Here is a 20665-nt window from a genome sequence, read left to right on the forward strand (position 1 = left end):
TTATATTTTAAGCTTAAAGAACCTATTATCTTGTCCATTGTTAGATTTATATCAGGTGTGGTCATGAACAGACATTGAGGATAAGAACTTTAATTTGTGCTGTGTAAAACACATATTCACTTAACTAAATGTCAACAAAAGATGTTCAAATGTAAGCAGGTAATAAACTCATAATCTCGACTATTGTCATCGTTTGCTTATTCTCACACCAAGCGATTAACCCAACAAGTACCCACTAATATATGTGGCATTGTATTTCACAGTCTGTCCAACAAAAAATATAAACAATAAATATATTTTATGAACTGAGTTGTTTATTTGAGATTTTGTGCTTGGCACCTGTATTTACAGTTTCAAAAGGTCTAAAAGAATATATCTGCTTTCTCCTTTTCCACACATGACTTTTAAAGATCACTATAAACTAGATGTAGAACTATATTGTCGCATAGCGCTTAAATACTTCTGTTATCCACACACTTCAAAACGTATTTTCATTACATGGCTTCCTGGGTTTTTTTCCACACATCAACATTATAGCTTTATGATTCACGCACGTTCACCAGTACCGTGTTTAAGAAGGCTGTCCACCTCCAAACGTACAACTCACTCTTAGCACATGAGTGTCCTTCAGGTGAACTTTAGAACAGACACATGTTTTCTGATCTGGTTCACTGTATCATATCTGTCTATCATTCCTCTCAACCTTCACACACTTCCTGTCTGGTGTTTCGTAGTGGATTTCTTTGACACTGACAACACCATCCTTTTTCCAGTTCTCTGACACCTTCCTCCGATGCAAATGCGATATACTTTGATCAAATACACAAAAATGAAACAAAGACAAATCCTAGGGCAGATCTGAGTGTCTCTTCTTCAGACAAACGTCATTTGAGCTAAGAACAGATTCTTGGAGTCCAGTATTGCACCAGAGGTCAACTCCTTAAGGAGCACACCCTTATAAGACCGAGACTTCTGCTCCCTGCCACACGGCTCTGTGTCGAGGACGGAAACGGACACACGTCCACGTGAGCTTACACAGTTACCTATCACAAGGGAAAAGGATATAAATAACACACGAATGTTGTCCATTTAAGTCGGATTTGTGAAATTCATGGCAGGCACACACTAATGAGTTCCTGTTTCGAAAAGGTCACTTTGTTCATCAGCAACAAGTGAAGTTGTTCTGGGTCTCCCGACGAAAGGCCGCGTGCCTCCTGTCCTAAGAATACGTCAGACATCTGATATGACAAACGTCCCGAGAGCTGAAGTGGGTCGCAGTGGTGTTTCGCTGCGCTGGTGCACACAGACTTACTCTCTTTAAACCGTGTGCATAGACATTTGAGTGGAGGATCCGTACTGGCGGCCGTCACAGGACGCCGCCCCCTGCTGGCTCCCGGTGGGACAGCCGATCATGTGCATGCCGTCCATGGTGCTGCCAGAGAGATATTGGCGCTCCGCGAAGGCCCCCGCCGAGGACGAGGAGCACAGCAGGCCAGCCTGAGGCTTCTCTGGGCTGGCTGCCAAACGAGGTGAGCCTGGGAAGTTGTATCCGTACAGGTTGTAGGGATTGTGCAAGGAAAATGCATTATAGGAGCCTTGCTGCATGTGATGGTGGCTCCCGCTGAACATGTGGGCGGAGGAGGGCGGGGTTCCTGGCGTGGAGGACGAGCCGGGGGCGGAGCCCGCTCCGGCCTGCATCACGTACTGGAGCTGGGGGGAGGGGAACGAAGCCAGCGGGCCTCCGTAGGCATCCATCTTACCGCCGGCCCCGCCCCCGGCCCCGCCCCCGGCCCCGCCCCCTCCTTGCATACCCGCCGCAAGCAGAGAGGGAGTCCTCTGCGGGAGGAAGGAGTCTGAGGGCGGGGCGGAGCTCACGGCGCCCCCCGCCGTTTGGAGGCGGCCGTAGGAGCCGTCGGCTAGCCCGCCGCAGCCCTGCAGAGCGGCCATGTTGCTCCGGGCGCAGGCTGGGTACTCGGACAGGCCCAGGTTACACAGCTGGCTCTCCCGGCAGGCCACGTTGAAGGTGTTGGGGGCCAGATGAAAAGCAGGGGGAGAGCAGGAGGGCGAGAGCAAGTGTGCGGCGCTGGACGGCGACGGCGTGCCCGCGCTCGAGGTGGTGGGCGACGAGCTCGTGCTTCCCCCTGAGGACACGGAGCAGGCGGATCAGAAAGGCAACACCGCAAACACGGAATAGCGGGAGATCCAAAGACGCCAGGCACAGGAAGGCTCTAAACATAGACCGTGTGAGCAACACACAAACATGGAGAAAGAGAAAGACAGGGCCAGTTCTGAAAACAGAGGCACGAGCCAACAATCACACAGAGAGAGATCTCTCCTTTCACTCTGGGAACACCCTGAAGCCATACCCGCTCCTAAGGGCACAGGCCTGCATCTGAATGTTATTTCGGGACTGAGCCAGTTTGGAACAGCGAGCCATATAATATGTAACGGATCTCTGGAGCAACCATTGGCCAAGTCTCTCCTCACACAGAGTGCTGACAAATTTCCTTTAATATTCAGCTGTCGTCCGAGAGCTGGGGTCATCTCAGAAACGCTGCGTGCTAAACGTCGTTATGCGAACGTGGCCGAGCAACTTCCCACCATAAAACCAGTCAGCGCTGGCTGAGGGGGAGAAGGGGAGAGACCCTCGCGCTCCTGAACGACAGCATTAATGGGACCAGTCTGGCCAGTGCTGGCAGTGGAGGAGAACAGAGCCATGAGCACATGGGAGATAAAATCAGAACAGTTCAGGAGCTATGGCTGAAACCTGGGCTTTGCTCCATGTGTCTCCCCGAGCACGGCAGCGAGATCTCAGCGAGACGTCATGACTTACTGCATGATCTAGAGTGCAGGATGTGCTGAGGGAGTAGCTGATTACACAGACCAACTCCCTCCACTACTGGGCGGGGGCTGACATGGGGGCGGGGCTGTAAGTGGGAGGGGCTGTATGTGGGCGGGGCATAGACCTCACAGAGCACCCAAAGTCCATGTGTGCAGGGACTTTAATTAACACTGAATCTCTTTGGAAGAACTGGCGATGATAAACAGATGTCTAGTCAGACCACATCTCAGATGTGAGTCATTGTTCAACTCTGAGAGGACCAGCGGAGAAAATATTATTGCTTTAAGAAAAGGCTATAACAGTCAAGGCCACCCAGAACAGGACTAACACAGCTTTGCAATTTTTGTAGCAGTGCCAAGTCAATTGAGTGAACTTTGACATGACAACCAAGTGAGCAGCTTCAGATCTGCAGATAAACTGAGATTATCAGGTCGGGTCAAGAATGTTTTATGTCTAACACTGTCGTCACTGTCACATACTGAGGTTACATTCACACAATTACCTGTTAGGTAAAAATATGGTAACAATAATTCACATTTAAACTGAATAATTGTGATCACTGTCCCACCTTGCTGTTTCTGCATGTTGGTGAAGTCCTCGAACGTGAGCGTCCTTACAGGTGGTCTCCAAAAGGCGTATGTTTCCATGATGGCCTCCAGACCAGTCCTGTGGAGCACGCGGGGGGGGGGGGGGGGGGGGGGGGGGGTGTGTAAACCATGATCCAAGCGCGGGCGTTTCATCTCGGCTCCATACACAGCTATGAGGGTGGGGGTGAAGTGTGAGGGTGGGGGTGGAGGCGTGTGAGGGTGGGGAGGTAGAGTATGAGGATGGGGTAGGGGTGGAGTGTATGAGGGTGGGGGCGGATTGTAAGGGTGGGGGTGGAGGCGTATGAGGGTGGGGAGGTAGAGTATGAGGATGGGGTAGGGGTGGAGTGTATGAGGGTGGGGGCGGATTGTAAGGGTGGCGGTGGAGGCGTATGAGGGTGGGGAGGTAGAGTATGAGGATGGGGTAGGGGTGGAGTGTATGAGGGTGGGGGCGGATTGTAAGGGTGGGGGTGGAGGCGTATGAGGGTGGGGAGGTAGAGTATGAGGATGGGGTAGGGGTGGAGTGTATGAGGGTGGGGGCGGATTGTAAGGGTGGGGGTGGAGGCGTATGAGGGTGGGGAGGTAGAGTATGAGGATGGGGTAGGGGTGGAGTGTATGAGGGTGGGGGCGGATTGTAAGGGTGGGGGTGGAGGCGTATGAGGGTGGGGAGGTAGAGTATGAGGATGGGGTAGGGGTGGAGTGTATGAGGGTGGGGGCGGATTGTAAGGGTGGGGGTGGAGGCGTATGAGGGTGGGGAGGTGGAGTGTATGCGGGTGGGGGCTGCTAATGATTCCTCCAGTTGCTGTAAGTGGCTGTAAGCGTAAGAGCATGCAAGCAGCCGTCTGGTCCACGGACACATGTTTACATTCACCGCACAAACCTGATTTAATAATAAACAGTAAACTAACACACTGAGTCTAAAAGCATAGTGTTACATTCTCCTGCAGTATTCATGGTGTCCTGTGGACAAATGGAGACGTGGTTACTTTGTGGTGGATCCAGGATTTTTATTACTCTAACACGGTTATATTTTTCAAGCAATAATATGAGTTGAATAAGGATGTATGTGTGAGTAACTATATTTTCTCTCTATAAATATCTTACTCACAAATAATCTTTTCATCTGAATTTTTATGCAGTGAAAATCTAATGCTAGTTCATAAATCAGCTCCTCTATTGTTTGAAAAATGAAAAAAGATGTCTGAAATATCTGTGCTGATAATGCTCTCCAGATGACGGCTCGCTTTCATGTGCTGAGGGTCTGTTCCAGACTAGCCCTCGTTATAAGATAATTCAGACTCACAGTGATGGAGAACCAGCAAGATAGAACATTGTGAAGAACTGAGAGAGAGAGAGAGAGAGAGAGAGAGAATGATAAAGAGAGAGCAAGAGAGAGAAAAAAGAGAAAGAGAGGGAGGGAGAGAGAGAGAGAGAGGGAGGAAGAGAGACAGAGAGAGAGAGAGAGAGGGAGGAAGAGAGAGACAGAGAGAGAGAGAGAGAGAGAGAGAGGGAGGAAGAGAGAGACAGAGAGAGAGAGAGAGAGAGAGAGAGAGAGAGAGGGAGGAAGAGAGAGACAGAGAGAGAGAGAGTGCGAATTGTGTACAAGTTTACAAGACATGCAGAGATGAAAATTCTGAGTGTAGGAGGGAGGGAGGAAGCTGTCTCGGCCATAAATCACACGCCCGCCGCCCCAGATTGGCGGAGGGTTTCTTGGCAGGCCGAGGACGGGGACATGTGTGATGAAGACCCGCCTCCCGCCGGTCATGTCCACATTAATGAGGCGACTGAACAAACCCGTGCGCTCGCACCTCGCAGCATGGCGCCCGACATGGTGGCTTTGGTTACGTCAGATCTCATTAAAACCTCTCCACAGTTCAGACGGGTTCCTGTCACACTTAACAGCCACCCTGGTTCTCCCAGAGAAGTGAAACCTACCTGTTTCTCCCAGAGTCCCTGAACCCTTTAGCGAACGGATTGCGGTCAATCTTTAGTCGGGTAATCTGTGCGAACATCAGAAGCAATAAAAATTGAGTTCTATTTTTATTGAGGGTAAAATATTATTTTATCTATGCAAACTCTTTTTTTCTAAAGACTACTGCTTTCACTCCTTTGTAAATTTGTGATGAGGAAAGCAGACTCATCATTCAAAGGGCGTTTGAAATGCTGATTGTGCTGTGCGTACTGGAGCCGGTGTCGGGGGCTACGGACCTGCTGGTTCTGGTAGGCGGTGACGGTGGTGAACACTGTCTCAGGGAAGCTGAAGGTCTTCACCCCGTCCCCGCTGGGCACGGCCTTGGTGGGAGACAGGTTACTGCTACAGTCCTTGCGAATCACGTGGACGCGAGGTTGATACTTGTGCATGGAGTGGAGAATTATCTGAGCAGGGGCAAAAAACAAACAAATGCAGTGTTTGTCCTTGGTGTTTGTCGGATGTATTTGTCGGTGGTATTTGCCCAGTTTCTTCCTGGGCTTGTGTTCTGTCACGCTGTGTCCCAGAGTGTACAGAAGGTGACGCTGAGACTGTCTGATAGGAGTGAGGCAGAGCCATGAGGCATTAAAGGCTGTCGAAGTTGGGTTTATTTTTTACAAGGCTGTGGTAAAATTGAAAAAGGCCCTCTCCCTCTCTCTCTTTCTCTCTTTTTTTTTCTCTCTCTCTCTCTCTCATTCCTAAAAACCCTCCAGAACCTCATGTCCTCTGTAACAATAACACTCATATGTTAATGCCTTTGTCAGCAGAGCGGGCCGATCCGAATAGAGATGTCGCCGTGTGCGTGGACGGTGGGCCATGCCCGGCGGACTGGACGTTGGGAGCGCCGACACCGCCCTGCTGAAGTGCGGCTCGCCCGTGGCACGCAGAGACAGCGTGGCTAGGGCCTGCGTGGCATGCCACTGGCCCTCTGGGAGCCCGGCTGTTCCCGGGCATACGCGAGCCGCTCTGCATTTCCCGATGGTCACAATAATCAAAGCAACGTGACTTCACAGGCTGGAAGAAAACCCTGCAGTGTCTCCCACCTCCTGCTGGGTCAAAACTTGTCATATCCACTCCCGGTCAAAACCGTTCAGAACCAGAGATCAAAATGCCTTAAAAAACAACACAGGAACTAGTACCTTCCTTATCCTCCCCCTGAAGTATTCCGAACAGGGATTTGTAGCACATGCACAATAACCTTTCTGGAACAGTGAGACGGGCATCGTCAAACCTGGGAAACTGTGCTGAGAGTGTGAAGTGCATAAGTTTTGTGAGTGTCTCTCTCTTTGCTAGCATTTGAGGCATCAGCCCATTTGTTACATGGTGCACGTCCAGCAGGAAACGCTGGACATCTCTGAGTCTCAACGCTGGCCCTGTAAAATCGTCTCTGTGCACTCACGCCAGGGACCTCAAAGGACAGGTCAATTACGCCTGTCGCTGGACGTGGGCTGCTAACCCGTGTTGAGAGTCTACCGTGTCAACAACAACAACAACATATGAAGCCTTTCCCTGCAACACGTGGCGAACACATTCCTCTCTCGCACCCAGCCGTGCCTCACTTCAGACACACAGGACACGTCAGTCGTGCACACTCCACACTTCCAGCCTCCATTTCTCGCCAGCCCTCCCGGGGACGAGTGGAATATCATTTTTCTTGCGGAGGGAAAGGACGCAGATGTGGGGGCGTGTCCGCGGATTTGGGGATCAGTCCGCGGATTTGGGGATCAGTCCGCGGATCTGGGGATCCGTGATGGGGATGGGGTGCACTGCTAGAGTACCTCACTCCTACCTTGCAGCTGTGTAAACACTCCCCAATATCCGTCACACACGTGGTACTCTTAGCACAGAGCATGTTGTGACAGCCATAACATTCAACTCCTGGGCAAGTTTTATTAAAAGTCATAGATGTGTCATGTGTTAAAGGGGTGCTTTTCCTGGACTTGGTTTTGCTTGACGACAGAATCCAGCACAGAGTTGTGTGTTCGAGTTGTTGTGTTGTCTGTAATATGTTACACTCATGTGACCTTGAGATGTTGTGTGCTGTGTAACACGCCACACTCACGTGACCTTGAGTTGGTGTGTGCTGTGTAACACGCCACACTCACGTGACCTTGAGTTGGTGTGTGCTGTGTAACACGTCACACTCACGTGTCCTTGGTCATCCAGCTCGTTGTTGGTGAGTTTCAGTTTGTCGAAGCTGACCACCTGTCTCATCCACGTGTCCCCGGATGCCAGAGAGTCTGGGTGGATGTATACGCGTGGCGGGACGGGGGAGTCTGCATTTCCTGCTACCATCCACTTTGAGCTGTGATACACGTACCTGCAAGCATGGACACGTGGCACCAGACACTCTCAATCGAGCCGTACACAAAAGAAAACCAAGTCAAAAAATGACCTTCAATACGGAAAACCCATGACAAAATACTAAATGAGACTGCTGTTGTCGGACCTGATTTACTTAGATTTACTTAGCGCTTGGTGACCCTTTGGTCGGTTCTGGGCGCTGGTGGACCCACGGGTCACTGAGCTGACGGGCCCAGGCTGACTCATCACTGCTGGAGGCCTTTGGTTCTGACCGTGCACACAGTGGAAAGTGCTTACCTACAACAACTTTGCCAAAACCAGTACGTAGCCCTGAGGCACTCTCACTCTGTCCTGCTGTTAAACAAGGCACTGTTAAATGTCCTGTGGGTTGCCTTATGTGCCCTTCACCGCAACTTTCAGGGTGTTCACACACACACACACACACACATACACACACACACACACACACACACACACACACACACACACACACGCACAAACACATACACACAAACACATGCACACACACATATACACACACACACACATATATACACAAACACACACACACACACATGCACACATGCACACATACACACACACACACAAACACACATAAGCACAAACACACACACACACACACATGCATGCACAAACACACACACACACTCGCACACACAAATACGCACAAACACGTAAGCAAGCACACACGTGCACACACGCATGCATGTTCACAAACACATGCACATGCATGAATGCATGCAAAGGTGCACACACACACATACGCACCCACGCATATGCACACACATGCACTTATACATACATTTATGCATGCATGCTCTATACACACTGAAAACATATATTAGGGTTCAATCACATGAGGGATCATATAAATATAAATATATGGGCACAGCAACACACATATGGGATCTATGGGATCTCGCAGAGAATACCAAGCACATCTGTCATTTCCTGTTTGGAGTCCTGTTTAGGGTTATGCTCCGTTTAGCAAGGAAAGTGTTAAAGAAGGGAGAAACCGAAGCCCAAGCGGGGCTGGAAATTTGATTAGTTGTCTTTCATCCTACATAAATCTGCCATCTGGCACCAACACAATCAATAAAGGCTCAACTTCACCCCATCGGAGGCTTGCGGTAGACATAACCGTCCATCTTAAAACACACAATACACTGTATATATGCACATACATACTTAAATGGACAGGCTATGCAGAGGCACATATAAACAGCAGTTAAGTGACCTGCAGTCCTGCACGGCCAAAACCCCCTCCAGTGTGCATGGACATAAGTGATATATTGAGTTACGCAACAAGTGTAAAAAATTATGGTGCAACTATAATTTCATCTCCTTCCCACCAAGTGGCCAAGTATGACTATCAAAAAAAGGATTTTGTGTTTTTTGCCACGTACATCTAAATCCATCTGTTTCTGAACGAGAAGAAAAGAAATGAATTGGACATAAGAGTGAATGAGGGAGGGAGGGTTGCTGAATGCGCGCTGATGAGGTCCAGAGAGACCAGACCCTAGAAGCTGGACCGCTCTGGAGTGTTCTGGACCGTTCTGGACTTTCCCGCTTGTTTTCCACATTAAAGAGGGAAAGTAACACATAAAGTAAGATTTAACAAGTCTAGCATAAATGGGACATGCATTCAACAAGGTGGTGTATTGGTGTCCCGAACCCTGTCCTCAGGACAGACCAAACATTCCTGGGACAGCTCCGCGCTCCAACTGCAAACACTTGCGGTAAATTCCCCAGCCAGGAAGAAAATCCCATTTAATTTTACAAGATCTTTTGGCTTCTAAAGTCCTCCATTATATCAGGGACCCTAAATGACTCTCTTCAAGGTCTGCACTGCGTTCTCTAAATGACTGTAATTCTATTTTCAGTACACACACAAGAAAACTCAAAACACACTCGCAGTGTGAATACTGTTTTAGAAACACTGATTCAAGTGGCACACAGCATGACTTCTGAAGCATGACAGAAATGACAGTATCATAGCACTACAACACTCCACACACATACATGCCACGGCATTATCAGTCAACTCAAAAGATATATTCTAGTATCCCAGTTTTTAATGTCATAAATGACTGTAAGAATATAGAAAAATATGGTTGGTTTTATATTTTATGCTCAGCACTTCATGGTAAATACACCAAGGAAACTGGCATTGCCCTTCGTGACTTAGGCAAGGGTCTGGAAAAACTGACAGATGGTCAGACTTCAGATCATCAGACTTCAGATGGTCAGACTTCAGATGGTCAGACCTCCTAGTGAGAAATGCTTTGGTTTAAAGGCCTTAGTTCCGTATTCTCACTCTTTGGTCCTGACAAAGTCTCTTGTACCCAATCTGTCTCTAGTCGTCAGAGAGACGCTGCTTCAAAAATAGACTAAAAATAGACTAACCCCGCCTGTGTTTATGAGTGCCTCGGCCAAAATAAATGTAGAAAAAAAGAAAATATTTTAAGTTTTGTTTGTCGTGGTGGAAAGGTTCTCTAAATATTCATTAAATATTCGCCAAGACTTCTCCACCGAAAACAAGAATCGTGTTAAGAACCAGTAAGATACATTTCGTGGGATTACTGTCTAATGGTGGGTGACCAGCAGACACCATGCACATTAGCTACATGCTTATCCCAAACCAGCGCAGCTTGAGCCATGGTTCCATGCAAATTAAACGGATCTGTTATGTGTGTGATGGAATGTTGTCATGGTGCAGCCGAAATCAGAGGCACACTCTTCAAACTCTAATGCTGCCCCAGCAACGCCCCAGAGCTGCCCCAGTCTGCCCCCAGAGCTGCCCCAGAGCTGCCCTCACACACACTGTGGATTAATGCAAGTGGCTTCTTCACTTTGGTGGCTAAAAGACCTAGAGTGGTTTTTGGACTGAGAAATACGACATGTCTGTTTTAGCTATAATTCTTTCTTTTTTTTCTGAGTGTGTGAGTGTGTGTGTGTGTGTGCACGCGCGCACGTGTGTGTGTGTGCGTGTGTGTGTGTGTGTGTGCGTGTGTGTGTGTGTGCGCGTGTGTGTGTGTGTGTGCGCTCGTGTGTGTGTGTGCGTGTGTGTGTGTGTGTGTGTGTGTGTGTGTGTGTGTGTGTGTGTGTGTGTGTGGTACACACCTGTACCTCTTGTTGTCCACAGGTACTATGTCCATGGCTATGTAATACTGCTGATGAGGGTCCAGCCCCACAATCTTCACCCGCATGGCAGGAAACATCCTCCTACAGGACAGAGAGACAGAGAGACAGACAGCAGGAGTCTTTTTTAGAACTTAGATGAATTTTTGCTAGAACTGTATGTCCTAAGGTATTTGCTTAACTCTCTAAAAAAAAAAGGATAAGAGCAGTATCAGACCAGAGGTAAAATTCACACATTTGGGAGAACTGGGAAGGGTCATATAGACCACCACAATTTTAAACACATTTCTTCACAGTTTAACATATGAACAAATGAAACGTGGCCACAAATGGTGTTGTCATTGCAGGCATTAGCTGTAGATATATTACTGCAAACAGTCAAATTTAAACGGCGAAATATCTACTCCACACCTCAAAGCTGTACTTTTCCCCTTTCGTTTAAACGCCTTAAAAATCCCCGCTAACAGTGAAAAACAAAACGCATCTTTCCTTATTCACTGCGTGCCGAATTTATAGAGTTATTCAGGGGTATTAAATATCCTCCACGCCGGTATTCCTCTGGGCTAAACAGTTTAGACTGAAAAGTAAACGACTACGTTTCAGTATAGATTACCGATTGTAAACTGAGTACGAAAAACAGGACAACCTAAACAGATTTAAGACGTAGGCGTAACGGCCTGTCATTAACGGAGACCGCTAAATCGTTTAACATTCGGTAAACGCGCCCTGCTGCTCTCGGGCTATTTTATTAGCTTTACCTGAGTTTTAGTTTTCCGTTACACTGTTCTGAAGCCGACAGGATCTATAAATTATAATTCACTAATTGCAGATATGGATACACTTAGTAGCTTTATGTGGGCTACAACAATCTTAAAATTCATCTATTATCCGTTTTATTTATGTGTGGATATAGTATGTAAGTAATGTGTGAATTCACGTGTTTGTTTATTTCTATCATTGCTTATTTGTTTATTATTTACTGTTGGGCTATTTACAGTCGTATTATATTGCTTGCTAGACTGACATGTTGTTTGTGGCAATGAGTAGCGTTTTCATCAATTTTTCTGACGCGAGAACTAGTATTAATAATAGCAGTATTTATAATAAAAGGTGAAGGGGTTATTGAGGCTGAATTTCCGTTCTGACCGTAAAAGAGCGAGCGTCCGTTAGGGAGAGTGTACTTGCAGGCCCGGCCGTCTTCTGATGCCTGGTGACGGGACCAGGCTGTCACCGAGAGCTTCTCATCTGAAAACGATGCTGGCCCGGCCAGTATGCCTCCGGATCTGGCCGTTTCAGCTGTCCAATACGTTGTATTGCTTTAGAATAAAAGGTGCCCTAATAAATCTGTACGTGTTTTTAATTTCGTTTGACCGTAAAATGAACACAAAGCCGCGCAGTTACGTGTCAGTTAATCGCATTCATAAAACCGAAAAACAGGACGGTAATGAAGATATGGGCTCTAGGTCCCGTGAGTGCTAATTGACCAAAGACCGCTAGACAACTAAAAACGTATTTCACACATATTTAATCACGAACATGTTTGATTTTTCAATTAGGTCGCCCCCAGCACGTGAAACGCGGCCCACGCGTGAGATGACCGCGCTCTCGCGTCCGGAGCCCTCGCCCCAGTGCGCTGCATATTAGCACCTACAAAAAATTAAAAATAAAAATAGCAGAACGTGATCTAAATCTCCGGGAGCGGCGGCGACGCTTTGCGCAACGACGCCGTGTTTGTGTGCGCTCGCTTAATCCAGATAAAAATGCCTTTAATTACGCATCGCAGACTACAGTGCCACCATAATTACTAGCCCACCCGCACGAGCTCTTTAAAAACAAGTGAAGCTAGTGTTGTTTATACCCAAATGTCGGTGTTTTTCGGGGTTTAACTTAAACCGATGGACTTAAACCGATTCAGCAGTACTATCTCCACATAATTTTCATGGCCTAAAGTGGCACACGACAGCTGTGGGTCGAGATGTGTGGTAGAGTCTCACTGCTTTACACAAACAACAGATCACGCAGTACAATTGATATTTTAGATGCTGAATCATGGCGCACTAAATCTGCAGCTTCCAGAACAACTGTATGTTTTCATCCGTAAAATGTAATTTGTAGTAACAATTTAGCTCTCGGTATATATTACAAATAACAGCAATACACCGAAAAATAAAAACAGAAGAACAATAGAAACCTGTGTTTAAATCAAAACGTGTCTAAGTTTTAAAACCGAATTTAACCGAATCGAAATAAAAGCATCACTAACTGCTCAGCACTAACGGAAAACAAATTTACTTTCCAAACAAACAGCCGTGTAAAGACCCCACGGGCCAAAAAGTGGCGCTCTTTAAAGTGCCATTTTTACTCGACTGTCACACGACAGACTATGGCATCCGATTTACCTCCCCGCCTTTGTGATGATCATTTCCGTGCCGATGTCGTGGAAGCGCTTCCACAAGTCAGCGCACTGCAGCTCCACCTGGATTTCTTCCATGGAGGCCGCGGGCGAGGGCTCGCACGCCGCCGGGGTCAGGTCGCCGCTGGACCCGTAGGAGCACGACGTTCTCTCCGCCAAACCCTCCCCGTCGGAGCCGGGGCTGGCTTCGGAATCTGCGAAGGGCGGCAGAATACGGTCATTACAAACGCGCGCGGCGGGGGGTCGGGGGGGGGGGGAGGTGGAATCGGGCCTGCTGATATGATCAAGAGCTCGAGCCAGATCACCCTCTGCACGCGGTTCGCTTAGACCATTGAGACGGCAGTAGTAAAAGCGAATAAAAATGACATGATGACATAATACTTTATATGCATGAACAACATGTTTTGCGTTTAAACGGACTAGTTGTCACATGCGAACACCGAACAGAACACCACACGGACAACCATAAAACGGAACAGGCTACACAACGTCTATTTAAAAATACAAATATTTTGTATTAGCCTATTGAATAATCTCACATTCCTCTACGTATAAAGACAACCACCCACTTTTAGAGTGAAAAAAGTCGCATTCAAATATTTGTCATGACGGAAAGTAAGGCGCACACTCAGGCTTCCCGCGACTGCTGTCCACGCTGAGAGAATGTGGGAGCCTATCCCTTTTAAATGATCCCAAACAGACCAATCACCAATTCCCTTAGTTCATCTCTTGCTACATTATACATAAGACTAATAATGGTTGTTGTTGAAAATATAATTAGCATATATTACCAAATGCTTCAAATATCATTAGCAGGTATTGCTAAAAGATAAAAGTGCATTTTAAATTATTTGCATGCGGTTTACTGTACGTTCCACATACACATACAAACAAAATTAAATTAAAAATAGACTAAGAAAGATCCATAAATGCAGGGTTCATATAAATAAAAGATTCAGCCTTGAATCGAAGCCGGCATTGAACGTAATATTTGGAGATGAGACAAGTTTTACTACGGGCTGTAAGTTTGTTTTATTTCTCAAGCCGCTATGCACAGGCTATTCACATGAGTGAGATTTTTGGCAGTAAGCAAAATGCAAACGAGACTACATAAACGCAGGGCTGCAAGGAGACTGGCTAGCAGCCCAGGTCAAACCGCTGCGTGCAGCTAGCGGCGCACATGGCGCGAGGGATCCCCCTGAGGACGCACGCGAGAGGGCACTGACGCCGCGCGACCGTGGAAAGGCCTTTCATCAGCTCCAGTTGCGAGATCGCCGGTTTGCTCGTCTGAGTGGCTGCAAGCGTAATTACTGTATCCCTTTTCTGCTTTTCACACGCGCGAGTGCGTGTGTCGATGGCCAAGCGCTCAAGAGCTCCCACCTCTATCTAATGCCGTCGCGTGGTGCCGTTTCAGGGCTGCTCACCGGGACTCTGTTCTAACCGTTCCTCAACGCAAGTTCCTTAGTCCCAAGTACCCTGTGCCAACTTAACATACAGAACAGTAAACTCGCCGTAGAACAGCGCCAGGCTTCCCCGATAGTACCAACAGCAGCTGCTGCTAAGGGACTTCAAATGCCTTTGAAATACACCCACATAAAAACCTCCAGAACCTCATTCGAAAAGGAAACTCGAATAACCTGAACTCAAATCACCAAACTACACAGATATGAGCCTTCAAGTCATGCACAGCCACGTTTTTTTTTCCTTAAAAAAAAAGAACATTTCTGCGCGAGAGAGAACAACTTTGACGTAGAGACAACACGTAACCGGCGACTGGCCTGAGGGTGCCCGCAGGCCCGCTACCGGAGACACGACTCAGATCACGACTGCGGGGATTCAGATGTGTAATGAAAGCAAAAAAAACCCCACAAATCTCATGAAGTTTGTTTGTACATCAGTTGTGCGCTTGTAATGCTTGTGTACATCTTTTATCGCAACAATCTTTTATGAAAGACTATTAAAAAAAATGAAAATAAAACATAAACAAACAAGCAGATGCATAAATAAAACAGTGAGGAGTACGGCATTCAGTCACACCGACAGTCCGGGATAAATAACACCTTCGCGCGACGTTGTTAGTACACGATCAGACTTTTAAGGATATCAGCCAATTTTTAAGAAGTAGTTTACAGCTATGAATTCCTGAGTCTTTAGTGGCGAACGAAGCGATTTACTAAGCATGAAATTTAAAAGTAACTCAACGCTGCAAGAACAAAACCACCTGTTTCCGCGAGCTTTAATTCAATTCCATGTAAGAGGGAGGTTAAAAAAATACAGATTAAACTACCTTTGTATGCTTATCTGTCGCATTTCCTTATAACTTTCTCTGTGTGAGACTCAAAGGGGGAACAAAAACTAGATTATTTAGATGACACTATTTACTCAATGTTGAAAAATTGAAGTTATTTTTACCCTGCAACCTCAAATACTGAACCATTTATTGCAAGACATTTTATTGCAAAAAATGCAATTATTTTTATGTTCCTAGTTGTTGAAGAATGGGGAAAAAAAAGACAAACCAAAAATTGACGCGTCGACATCACAATAGATTACACCACCACGGTAATAAAGGTGAACAATCATCAGACAAAACCACACAATTAAAATGAGAGAAGACGTATCAAACTATTTAGAAATACGAAATTAACACGCGAATTCGATTTGACAGATGGAAACTGTTTTTAGAATAATGACAAAATTTGTTGACCATAAAAACAAATCTCTTAATATTACTACTATTTTGTGTGCCGAAAACATAATAGACAGCCGATTTTTAAAAACTGCATCATGAATAACACAAAGGAGAATTAAATATTTCTGGAAAGTGTTTAGGGAATTGAATACACCCTGGGGAAGTGATCAACTCTGTTCTTCACTTCAGTTCCTCTTTCTGCGACCGCCCAGCGGAGGGACCCTGGCATCTTATAATTCATTATAAACTAGTTTTTGTTTAGGAGATAAAACGTGAACGCTACAAAAATTGAGGCTAGTGACCCTAATTTCAGTGACATTCCAGTTCTAGGTGTGCGCGCATGTGCATTAATACGCTCGCGGGAGTAACCTTAGGCTCGTAAATACGCTCGCGGGAGTACCCTCCGCGCGTGGCCCACAGCGGCACAAGAGCTCCTAACAACAACGACCAGTCAGCTTCATCTGAAATACACTCGTGTGATTCAAAGCATCTCTTATGAACATGCAGATGTTTTCATCGGGTCTTTAAAAAGGTAAGTTAGTGCAAAAGGTCTTCTTTTAGAGATTATTAACATATCTCCCGGGCAGTAGGAGCACCACGGGTCAAGGAGAGCTCACATTTACCCATCTCTCCTCTCCAGCCTTCGCAGGGAGGAGGAAAATAGCAGTTCCGAAATAGAGTTCATCAGTCCAGCACACATTGGTTTAAAAACGCCCGAGTCTCTTGAGTGTCATGTAAAAGGTGTAATAGGATTTAGAACATTTTACTTGTAAATGAAACTATGTTTGGAAATTCAGAGACTGAATAATTTACGTGAAACCGCAATCAAATATAATTTGTGGCTAACTAGAAAAAGCGGAATACAATGTGGACAGAACATGTTACTGAGTGTGTTTCTCACATTTTACAAGTAGCTTTTAGCAATGATTCACAGGTACTCTGAACAAGAATCGTGTAAACACGTTGTTTCCAGTGTTGACATAATTCAGTGACGGGTAACATTGTTGATCTCTTGCGTAACAGGCCAGCGCGCATCCTTCTGCCCCCAGCCACCCTTTAACTATCAATTACTAATTAAAAACGACCCTCTTCGCCAATCCCGCGCGATCTGTTTATTAGACAAGGACGACCGCGAGCGGTGAAGATGCTGCTTTCTACCAATCCGTTTATTTATCAAGTTTTAAATCAACTGCTTTAATGAAATTATTATTCACGCCACAGCCTACTTACCACTTTAAGAACGCGCTTTGTTTTTCTTGAGATCAACAAAACAACATTGAGATCATATTCTGTTTACAAATAAGTTAAATGTTTTGTGGTAGTAAAATAAAAAACAAAAAACAAAAAAACAAAAAACAGAACTACTACAGAGACTGTACGGAATGTGTAGACTTCAGCCCGCTGGAGGCGACGTGTCGGTTGACCTGAAGCGAGACTAATGAAGTGAAGTGATGACTGGCGCTGCAACAGTCGAACTGCACCGACCAGGCTGGAAAACCCACGCGCACGCACGCGAGCGCACGCACGCACACGCGCGAGGCCTACTCGCAGATTATTTGGACCCTCGCACATAGTTAGACTGTCAAACCTAAAGAAAAAACAAAACTAACCAGAGTGACTAGAGCAATGTCGTAGTTACGAGGTCGGACGGAAATGTAAGCATGTTAGTGTGTTTAATGCAACTTAGAGAAACACGGCCAGCATTTGATTTTTAAGAGAAACACATTCACTGGAAAAAGGAAACGTTGGAGTCGCGTATTGAATGATACAGGCCCATTATCGTATGATGAAAAGTAGAATTGAACACTATAGGGACAATTGATTAAAGTTCTGACTTTTAAGACATTCCATGTAATTTTATTCTCCGTTTATTTTATTCATGTTTATATATGAATCATGGAATTATTGTGAAATGACAATATTTGACACCATATCTCTCCACTTTAAATTTAAAGGCAAAACTACGGTAAATCAGATTTTAGTGGCTGCATAATACCATGATTTAAATAAATGCACGCTAGTTGTTCACAGATGTTTTTCTGTTTAGTCGTGTTTATCATTTCAATGATTTAGACTTTATCTGACCCTTCTCAGTAATCCTAACTTGCCTTCAGTGTTACTTTCGCATCTGTGTATGTGTGGAATTTGAACGAGCCACATATGTTAAGGGTCTGAGGATGTGCGGGCCCGCGGGACAGGCCTGCTTTCTTGTAGGAGACTTCTGCTTCTGGCGCAGCGACTACTTTTATTTTACGCTGATCACTGTTCCAAATAAATGCGTTCCTAACCCCTGACCTTACGCGGACATATTTTTTCTTCTTCTTCTCTTTAAAAAAAAACAACAACACGGGGACCGTGACAAATTTAAACAGCACAAGAAAACGCACGGTTACGCACTAACCCGGATCGATGTCCAGGCAGTGCGCCGGATCCTCGCCGTCTCCTAACTGTCCGTTGGTAGCGAGGTTCTCCATGGACAGCTCCAGCTGCTTATCCTCCCAGCCCCGGAGCTTCCGTTTCTTGTTCGTCCCGATCAGGGCTTCTACCGAAAAGGCGTGCGCTCTGGAGCTGAGCGCGGCGGCGGATCGCCTCCTGTCACTCATTTCTCCCGCAGCAGATCCAGCGGAGAACCGACCAAACCCCTCCTGGTGGCAGCGATAAGCGCGAGCAGCGGTGTCCGTAACGGTTTAGAAAGGGCTCCGTTGGTGAAGATAATCCAAACGAATGTCTACTTTGCACTTTTTCGGCGGTTGAAACCGTAAGAGGCCATTCCCAAAAAGCAATCGTCGGCGCAGAATCTCGCCCGAGCCTGGACTGCGCACATATATCTCGCTGTTTGTGGCTCCACTAAGCCGTTCTATTCCTCTTTTCTCCGCCTTTCTTCCTCTCTTCTGATTGATACTCACTTCTGGAGGACTTTTTTCGAAGCGCTAAGGGCAACCCTCTAACTCCCTGTCAAATCCAGCGCGTCCAATGAGAAACGTGGAAGGAGAAAGAGCCAAAAAGTGTCGTCCAATGGTAAAGGAGGGCAAGAACAAGTCTGCGTGAAGGAACTTTCAGCTGGTCCATAGGACTTCATGCTAATGTAACGTATATGTTTACTTTTAAGTGTGCTTTTGCATGGACCGTGCGTTAAAGAAACGCAGCGGAATTATCATATTGTCGAATTTTTTCAGCATTGAGGTTTTGTTGGGAAAATGTCCAATTTTGGGGTAAATTCACAAAACTTTTCACGTTAATAATACGCACGCCCTTTACGTATCAGCGCAACCTCTCTTACTTCAACTTTGTCAGTTGCTAGACAAAAGGCAACATGTCTGTAACATATAGCAACTATAGCAAATATAGTAACGTAATTATTATTGTTTGGATATACACTGGTAAAATATTACATTTAGACCCATTATTTATGTGGCGCGTGATTTTAGGATAGATTCTCTCCTTACACATGTGAAGATGGTGAGTTTACATCTTTACACAGTCCACTAGACTTCGACCCTGAATTCATTATTATGATACAAATAACTACTCATTTCTTTGAGATAATTATTGAATGCGTGTTAAATAAACATTTCTCCAATTTAATGTGGTATTAGCTCCATTTTATATTACAATAACCGCAAAACAAAGTTTATGTCGAAGGAAAGTGGTTAAATTAGGCCCACTGAGAAACTAGTTTGAAAGATGATCCCAGTCTTTCAATGTCGGATAGATTAATTACAGGATAATAGAAAGGCACGAAACAAATTAAATGATTAAATCAGTCATTTTGCTATTTCAGTACAGCTGATCACAATGCATTAACAGAATGTACTTGAAAATAAAAGTCGAAAACCATATTAATTAGTGACTGGCCGCTGTAAAAATGGCCTTTCTAGAATGTTAATGGCGACTCGGATATAAAACTGTCCTAGAAATATTCCATAGTGAGCAAGAGCGAAAAAAATCTCTGCTACTACTGATGAATAAATACGCGACTAGCAAACAAATAAACAAGCCCCTCCGCAAAACAAAACACCTTGTCAGATTTACCTTAAAGAGCGGCGAACACCACGTACGTTGGTCACCTGGCAGGTAGCGAGAGCCACGGGCACTAGTTACAATTCCACCAGAACAGAGACCGCAGTTTCATCGCAGGTCAATGTGTTTTAAGTATTATTTTGTTATAGAAACGCAACAATTTCGTACAATCTTTCAATCACAGCTTTTCATTTTTCAATTTTCAGAACAATTAGTGGCCCTTATTAATTATAGGCTACTGTAACGAAAAGTCCGTGAAATTAAATAATAGTTTTCACTTCATCAGATTAAGTTGTCACATTTTTGCGTACCCCGAAAGTAATTTATATTATAATCCAAAAGGATACACGATATGGTTTAAAACGGAGAAAATACAGGAACCCTTTCTCTGATCCTGGGAAAAAAGCTACCGGTAAATCTTACGTATTCTTTTTTTTTTTTAAACAATAAAACCTAAACTAGGCCTATATATGGAGTTAAGGGAATACCACAGACCTGTTCAAGAAGGACAGTGGGACTTACAAAAGGCTAAAGACAGACAGAAGCGCGTAATGTAAAATGTAATATTACGCAGTATTTAACTTATTTCTTTCGGTTCGAATTAACAAGTTTGTTGCCCAAATGCTGCCGAAACTGGGACTGTGTGAGAGGAATTAAACATTAAGAGATGGTAAAATAA

General features: G+C 45.6%; 1 protein-coding gene across 1 annotated transcript; it reads right to left on the reverse strand.

Moving 5' to 3' along the window:
• Nucleotides 1–294: 294 nt before the first annotated feature.
• On the reverse strand, nt 295–18921 carry tbx15 (T-box transcription factor 15). Its single transcript, XM_027026594.2, has 8 exons — nt 18368–18921; nt 13261–13468; nt 10844–10945; nt 7544–7715; nt 5635–5802; nt 5362–5426; nt 3411–3508; nt 295–2141 (listed from the first exon to the last, which is right to left on the reverse strand). Exons 1-8 carry the CDS (start codon nt 18567–18569, stop codon nt 1318–1320), a joined length of 1839 nt encoding a protein of 612 aa, XP_026882395.2. The 5' UTR covers nt 18570–18921; the 3' UTR covers nt 295–1317.
• Between the last annotated feature and the right edge of the window lie 1744 nt (nt 18922–20665).

Source organism: Electrophorus electricus, chromosome 25 (assembly GCF_013358815.1).
Source record: "Electrophorus electricus isolate fEleEle1 chromosome 25, fEleEle1.pri, whole genome shotgun sequence".
Classification (NCBI taxonomy): Eukaryota; Metazoa; Chordata; class Actinopteri; order Gymnotiformes; family Gymnotidae; genus Electrophorus; species Electrophorus electricus.